Genomic DNA, 8561 nt, shown 5'->3' on the forward strand with positions numbered 1-8561 from the left:
TGATGGCACTGTCAGGTCTCTTTATTCCATACTCCAAAGAACTAGTGATATATGCTCAAATATAATCAGCACAATCTGAGTCTAGTAACCTTTTCTTATCTAAATAGTGTGAGAACACATTCTGTATCATCCACATACTGTAGACAATGTAATTGTAAAGTGCTCAATGTAGTTTCTGTGTTTTACACCATCAGAAAGCATATACTATATAGATTCCATTCCATGAAAGTTGATATATTGTGTGCTTAATGGTTTTATTGCCTTCCTTTACTGAATATAGGTCAAATATTTCATTGTGTGTGGGGAGAATATTATATACAGTATTCACCATACGCTTCCCACTATCCAAATACTGTCACAATGCTGAGGCACCGAATCATTCAGCAGAAATACCTTTGGGAATAATAGAAAAACAGAGGTGTGGAGAAGCAGATGAGCCTTCCGGCGTATCGTGAGCGTAACCTCCTCAGGAAAAAAAAATGGAGGGAAATAACTTTGATTTAATGGCTGTTTTCAAATGTGTAGCTCTGGCTGTGCAGGGAAGAAAGGCATCATTTATATGCCAGTAAAAGCTGATACAAGGTGGAAAAGCACTTCATGCTGGCTGTATTTCAGATCCCCTGGGGAGTCCTCTCCGTCAACGCCGCTTCGGTGGAGTGCAACTGATAAAATCCAGAACTCGGCACCTTCAACAAAGGTGCTCGCCCAGGCTGGGAGCGTGTGTGTGTGTGTGTGCCCATATGTCTTCAGAGAGCTCTGGCCGCGGTGCTCCGCAATACGGCAGTCATTTCCAGCAATTTACAGAACTGTCTCCATGACGATAAGCGGTTATCTGTGGCAGGAAAGGGGGCTGATGGGAAATTTAGGTGGGACAGGTTCTCATAAAACAAACGGCTTGAACTGTGGGAGACCGTAGCAGAGCCGCAACAAGCGACTGGGAAATCAGGACAGAAAAAGAATCGCTGACGTTTTTCGCAGTGATTTAATCAAAACATTTTATGATTTAATACAAAAATAGGAAGACTATTCTTCAATCCTCTAAGTGGAAAGTGGTTTTGTTATGGGCTAGTTTTCACCGCGGTGTCGCCCTGCTTGAAGGATTAAATTGGCAGCTATTGTTGAGAGAATGATCCAAACAGAGCCTGCTGAAGCAGCCCAGTTCAATGCCTGTTCACGAGAACTTGGCTGGCATTCCCCTGCCGTCTGTTATCTCAGTCCAGGTGTGTGTGTGTGTTGGCGTATGTGTACATGTGCATGTTCACGTGTGTGTTTTCACAAAGCCGTGGGGGTCATGGAACAGATTGCACGGGGCGACCCATATCGGCCCTCCGCTGCCAAGCAAAGCCAGCAGCGGAACAGCGGCGGTCCCTCTTGCATCCATCCTCTTCGTAGCCCATCGGGCCGGAGAAACCCAACGCCCAGCTCTGTCCTTTCCCTTTTAACTTCCACAGAATGAACTCTCACCCCTGTTCAGCAAGGCAAACACGCAACTCTGCAGTGAAAACAACAGGGTAGTCTAACTGCCGCTCCACCAGCCAATTCTCCAAAGTCAATATCTGCCTCGCCTCGCAGAGAAATTGCAGTCCTTCAGTCAAGATGAAAGTGATGTTTTGACTCTGTGTGCCAGGAGAGACTCAGTCTGGACAATGGGACATTAATAAAATGTTCTCCCATTCATTGGTTTGATTACCTTTTATTCATGTCTAGACCATTTCCCATACTTAGGATAATCAAATCAGTCACACGGTGCTGTCGGTGGATATTCAGATAAGAGCTTGACTGAGACAATGGAGATGTTAGTTTGTTTGTGCACGTATAATGAGTGGGAGTCATAGGTTGTGAAGACCCCTTTCTGTGAGATAGGACGTCCCAAACAGTTACACACACAACCTTTGGGAATCAGCTGCCATTCTGACTGTTTCCTGACATTGTTGCACTCACTGCTGATGCATTTCCCCACTCTCTTTGTGAGGCAGAGTCACAGGCGCATGCAGCCGATCATACACAAAGACAGGCACCATACATACACTTTGGTGCATGAGAACACTTACACGCATACACACACATACAACTGTAGCTCTTACATTGTAAAGCAGTTCAAAGCCCAGCAAGAAGCCGGACTGCGTCAAGTAGCCTCCAGACTCCAGCAGGTCTTGATGGAAAGGCAGGCTGTCATGCCCAGAAACAACTCTCCTTTAGGGAATGTTTTATAGCAGAGCCAGGCTCTAGGCTCTGGAGGTCCTTATGAGGTCCAGCTGTGTGCCAGTCTGGGCAACGCCAGGCCAAGCCAGGCCAGGCCAGAGTGGGCTGCTGTGTTGTCGTGCTTCCTGCCAGCTGTACTGCTGAAAGCCCTGCGTATCCCTAGGCAGCACCCAGAACAGGCAGAGAAACACACACACACACACACACACACACACACACAAACAAGGGACCGCAGGGCTGAAAATAGCAGGCTAGAATGTGAGAGAGGTCGTGCAAGTTATGTAACATCTCTTTATTTGGATGTAATTAGAAATGCCAAAATGACTTTTTAGTGTTTGTGTTATCTAGAAAGACTGTGTTTGTGCGCATGTGTGTGTGTGTGTGTGTGTGTGTGAGAGAGAGAGAGAGAGATAGAGAGACAATTCCCGCTATCCCTTTTAGCATACAGTACCGACACACGACTCTCTCTATATCCATAACAATGTCACGACTCACGACCAAGCAGCCAGTCCCTAATTCGGGCACGCTTTTCCCCATTCCATGAAACAGAATAAAAATGCACTGACCAGTTCCTAAATTTAGACTCTGCACAGGAAGTGGATCCGTATCTGTTTCCTGTTCCAGCATTGTTTCTCCCCAGGGACTGGTCGTTTGGGATTGTTCACCCTGACAATGGGGCTGCAGTGGGCATTGTTGCATTGTTTTGCTCGGCTCCCCCGGGTTTTGTTGACCTAATGTCACGGCCACCCCATCAAAGGCCTGTGAAGGATGAGGGGAATGGGTAAGGAGCCTGCTGTGCGGCTGGAGTCAATTAAGAGGGCTGGTACCACTTATGGTAGACAGAGATGTGTGTGTGTGTGTGTGTGTGTGTGATGAATGATCTTGTGCGTGCTTGTTTGCGGTGTCCCTAAATGTATTGATGGTGAAGCTGGGATGACAGGCAGTTTTAACTGTAAACTGAGTGGGGTGGAGACGGGTTTCTCTTTGGTTCATGAGCTTTTGGGTTTATAGTATTTATATTTGGTTGTCTCTCTTTGTGTTTTTTTGTTTGTGCTGTGTTTTTGTTTAATGTAGACACTGCTGTCACCCAGTTCCCTCCTCGGGACAATAAGGAAAGTTTTGAGTCGACTTGAAACAACAATATGGATTAGGGTTTATGTTTTTTTGAAAGCCAATGTGGATATCGATACCAATATTTTTGTGTTGAAGCTGCTGATAGCCAATGTTTTGTACCGATATTTAGTATCTTATATTTAGTATTAATTTTGACCATTTCCCCCACATAATCGTATTCTTGGGATGATGGAAAAACCTCTGAAACACCATTTATAGCCCATGGGACACTAACACTCTCCATTATAACCCAGTATATGACACCTGAAACCTAGTGTTCAACAATGACTGGCCAATATCCAATTTTTAAGGAACCCGATTGTCATAACTACCTGTTTTTACACTGATCAACATACAGTACAGAAAGCCTTTTAAGCAATCACATTTAGTGACTTGGCCACACTTCACTCTGTCCCTGTGAGAATACCTGTAAGTGTTTTCGCATTGGCTTCCCCTCTATGTTTAGGCTACTTGTCTGTGTATGAGTGCGATATACAGAACTACCTGTATTGCTGGATGCTTCTGCCAGTGTGTGTGTGTGTGTGTGTGTGTGTGTGTGTGTTTAATAGGGGGATGCTGTGCCCTTCCAGCAGGCAGACGGCTCCATTGTTCCTGCGGCAGAGGGGAACACCGTCTCCGGCCTCTCCACTCAGGATGTTGGATTGGACTGCCTGTAAAAAAACAGCCAGCATCACCCGCACCCATTATCCCCATCGTCCACCAAGAACAATGGAGCGCCTCCCTAAATCCACCTCCTTTCCCAGGGACCGCAGTGTTCGGTTCCCACACTACTGTCCAGATACAAAGAGCCGGGCCATTGTTAGAGAGCGCCGACCTGTCCTCTGATTGCTCCCAGGGGGGATATCAGGGGTGTCTTTGCACAAACACACACCTCTCACACACCTAGACACACCACCCTCCCTCACTGTAGCCAGGTAAACAATGGGGAGATTAAGAATTAGTTTATTGTAAATTGCTTATTCTCTCTTTATCACACACACCTACATTATATTCTTGCTGCAACCCCAAACGTCAACCTCTCCATCCTAAATAGCATTAGTTTCAAACGGAAACTTCCACCAGCTTGAAATAATTACCACTCAGAACATGCACAACCCAGGTTATTGGAGTGGAGCGGGCCGTTCCATTGATAGCAAACTTGAGAGGGGGGGGACAAACTGATGACTGCCGATAGCACAGCGTTTAACTCACTGGTGCCAATGTAAATCTGGGCCTCGTAATCCTTCCCATTTCGCCGGCTGGCAGGGTAGCGTAGCGGAACTTATCCTGGCACGCTGGAAAGGTTATCATCTATTAAGAGCGCTCCTGAGGCACGGGAGAGAGGGACCTTTCTGTTTCATTATGAAACACAGGAAAGGCCGCAGGACTGGAGTGAAAGTGTCAACAAGATAATTGTTGTCGGTTTCTCCGAGTGCGTGTGAAGCATCATGTGTGTCTAATTTAAAAGCCTTCATAAAGTTTTCTCATTCTGTAGTGTTTACAGTGGCAATAACAAACTTTTGTGCTTTTGAATCCATGATGAATACTGACTAAAGTCAGTATGTCCTGACCACATCGCTACTCTCTTTCCCCTTTCCACCACCACACAGAGGTCAGAGGTCAGGCTCAGCTACAGAACAGTAAGCTGGTAGGGATTCAGTGTCTTGCTCAAGGACACTTCAGCAGGGTGAATACTTGCTGACACAAGGGCTAGAAACCAGAACCGCTAGTTGAAGCAGTCTCTCTATACGTTCCTCTCGCATCTTGTCATTATTCAAAATTAGCATCATATCTTTTATCATGACTTCAATTGTCAGACTGGGAAAATCATAAACCAAACACAACCATGTCTAAAACTGGGCAAAATGGTCGACGTCTGTTTTTGTTGGCCTAGTATACAGATGTGTGACATTAGTGATTTATTGTGAGATATCAAGAGGGTAGAAACAGCCCTTAAAAAGAAGAAACCTGTTGACTTTTAGCCTTCTAGTGTTATTATACCGTCACCCTAAGCAAAGGGATAACTGCTTTTCCGATGATGTTGCATGTAGAACTCTATTGTGGTAAGGATACATAGTTTTGGTTAACAGCAATGATAGTGCCAGTATGAAACAAAAGTCATTTGTGAGTAAAAGTGTAAAGAAAGGCTATGCATCCACCATATCAGTCGGTGGAACGTCAGGCTGCACATCTTTAAGACTCGGTTCTCTGATGTCAGCTTTGTCCAAGTTCATGTTCACAAAGACAGATTTGCGTTTTACTCGGAACACATATCTGACCACAGGTTTCTGGTTAGTGACTTAATCTAAAAATTGAAAGTAGATGAGTTGGTGGTTTCCCCTACTGGGAGACATATTTATGATTGCATTGTCAACTGTTTTCCCTCGAAATTCATTTCCTGCTTGGAGCTGTATGAGAAGAGTCATTACTTCCTTCCTTTGACTTTGATGTTAATTCCTGTCCTTGGCAGTGACATTGTTTCACATAAAAGCCTGGACAAATATCTGAACAAAAACTGAAACTTTGTTTTTATTACTGTCAGTAGTCCGTAGTGATAGGTGAAAAAAATGTCAAAAATTATATAACACAATTCTTTATTGAAGGTTGCAACATTACTCTTCAAATTTTAATATGGCATGCACTTTCAGCATACATATACTGATCATATTTTTCATGTTCAGTATAATCACACATAATCAAACTTAAGCAGTGTCCAAACCATCCATCCAGACTTTCTAAAATGAAAGTATACCAGGTAAAGTGTGTACACCTATATCACAAACACTAGTACTGGATAGCCTTTATTTCCTGAGGGATCTCCCACACTGCTGTCTCATTTTGTCACATGCCATCATGAAAAATTAAAAAAGCCTACATGAAATGAGATAAAAAGACTATAACAAAGACTCATCTTTCCCTCCTCCTCTTCCATTTGTTCACAAACAGGATCCTTTCATATCCATACAGAACAGACTAAAAAGGGGACACTTTCTGACAGGCTCTTTATAAGAAATAATCCTCTTTCTATGCAGAAGTTGACACAAGGGTTGTTTTGATAGCAAATCTGTATCGTACTGCCACACCTAGACTTAAATAAAATAGAAAGGGCTCTTTGTTCTTTCTAGTTTTAAGCGTAAACTGAAGGCAAACAGACGACCAAAAAAACATCAAGCCTTGCTATCGATTCACGAGCTTAAATGCCCTGAGGACAGTCAGAGATACCACACATAGTCACATAGCTTTGCGTAGTGTATCTGATTACAGTGGCTTTAGTGATCGATCAATGCAGCAACAAGCATGTGCAATAGTGTGGGAATGGTCAGTGATTCATAGTCTCATTACATATAGGCTACATTTAACTCACATTTACAACAAGTACTTGTTTTCTAATGATGCTGTAGCTTCCAGAAAGTGTCTGACGATTGCACAGGCATGCCAATGCTTTGGGTAGCCAGTAGTAGGAGACAATGTGTAGCCAATGTGTATGGGTAGGTTGGGTGATTTGGCTCGGTGGCTCAGTCTCTTTTCTCTCCAAGCACTGAGTCAGACACCTCAGTGCTCGGTCCAGCGCTCCCCTGCTGGGAGGGGGCAGATGTGAGTCTCTCACCCAAAGACCGGTTAGCTCTTTTCAGATCGGTTCCTGTTCAGAGCCGCTCTGGGCGTGAACTCCAGTTTCTCTTTCAGGCTAAGGACCTGGGTGCTGTCCGTCCCAGCTTGCTCCTGCAGCTTCCTCTCCTCCCTCAGCTCCAGGATGCTCTTCTCCTCCTCCCGAGGTTTGGGGGTCCCTCTGATGAACCACTCCAGGTGGTAGCCCACTGCCCCGACGACAAAGGCCACAGGGAAGGTGACATAAGGGGCGTAGGCCCGCATGGCCGTCCAAACCACAGGCCACATGGCTGCACAACGCTCTGGCTGGGCTAGCCTACAGATGCTCCACTGGGCAAATGAGAATAAAGAGTAAGTGGATTACATGAAAACTATGATATTGCAGTTTGAGATAGCAGTGATGAGGCAGAATCATTCTTATTTAATACATACCATATAGCCTATATATTCTTAATTGTCTAAATTAGGTAATAGATATACTTTGCTATATGTGTTGTATGTTATTTCTATAGCACAGATTAAGGCTATTATTTCAATATGTCTCAACATTATCCTGCGGAGAGGTGGAGACAAAAAGTAAAAACTAGGGTGTGTGTGTCACTCCTAAGAAAATCACCACTCAACTTCTACCATCTCACTGATGGTATGGTAAGTCACTGTTAAAATGATAACGTTATTATATTATTATGATATATAGCCTACATCAAACTACCAATGGAGACAACAGGCCTTGACCCATTAGACTCTGTACGCAGCCACAAGAGACAGACAGTGACATAAGTGTCCTTGTGATGCCCTTCTCAGCTCCTTCTCTCAGCTCCAATCAACAGCACTGTCACTTGCCGCAACAACACGACGACAGAAATGCAAAACAAATGGATGCATCTGACGAGAAGGCTGCTAGCTAGCGGCAGAGATTATGTTGGTCTCAAATATAGGCAGCTAAAACAAGAACCTGAACTCTGGTGTCGACACAATAATCCATTCTTTCGTGAGTGATTTGGTAAACCATATGTAAAAGTTGTAATTTCATTGTAATAAGTGCTGGTTGCTATATTGGATGTACGCCGACGTACAAATTGGCTCCCAACGAATGGAAAAGGACCTTGAACTATATTCTACCAGGTATGTTGCTTTACCGATAAGCAAGGAAACATTACATTGCCAAATGTTTTAATGGAGTTTGGCGTGACGTTCCACCATACCAGAGAGAACCGCACATAACGGGACTAGGGCAAACATTGATACCGCATCTAGGCTTGTAAGGACTCAAAATAGAGTTGGCCTGTATTTCTTTGGTAGGCGGTTTAATGCCAATGTACATGACTGTGTATGGTTGATTTTTAACGTGATTGGGTTGCTGACAAGTCTGTTACCTAAGCTGTCAAGGCTAACTAGCATTGCCAACTAGAAATGTAAGGAGACTGTCTGGAAACTGAGCTCGCTCACACAGCTACATTTAGCTAAAACACACAGACTGACTAAAACTGGCCTGACTGCTACATTGTGACCCTCTAGGGTATTTGTCCCTCTTGTGTATTTCTCTATTAATGACGTTATTTCAAAAACATTGACTCACCTTTACCGTTAGCACGTTGTCGGTAATGCAGTGGATACAACGCAACTTCCGTGTGACGTCA

The 8561-nt window shown here is 44.2% G+C and overlaps 1 protein-coding gene across 1 annotated transcript; it reads right to left on the reverse strand.

Annotated features, from left to right (window-relative positions):
• Positions 1–5924: 5924 nt before the first annotated feature.
• Positions 5925–8561, reverse strand: smim12 (small integral membrane protein 12). The gene is made up of 2 exons (XM_071912619.2): positions 8501–8561; positions 5925–7251 (listed from the first exon to the last, which is right to left on the reverse strand). Exon 2 carries the CDS (start codon positions 7207–7209, stop codon positions 6934–6936), a length of 276 nt encoding a protein of 91 aa, XP_071768720.1. The 5' UTR covers positions 7210–7251; positions 8501–8561; the 3' UTR covers positions 5925–6933.

The sequence above is a fragment of the Centroberyx gerrardi genome, chromosome 19 (assembly GCF_048128805.1).
Source record: "Centroberyx gerrardi isolate f3 chromosome 19, fCenGer3.hap1.cur.20231027, whole genome shotgun sequence".
Lineage (NCBI taxonomy): Eukaryota > Metazoa > Chordata > Actinopteri > Beryciformes > Berycidae > Centroberyx > Centroberyx gerrardi.

What these genes read in the sequence shown, in the direction of transcription:
- smim12 (XM_071912619.2), bottom strand. Translation starts at nt 7,209, where the DNA reads ATGTGGCCTGTGGTTTGGACGGCCATGCGGGCCTACGCCCCTTATGTC.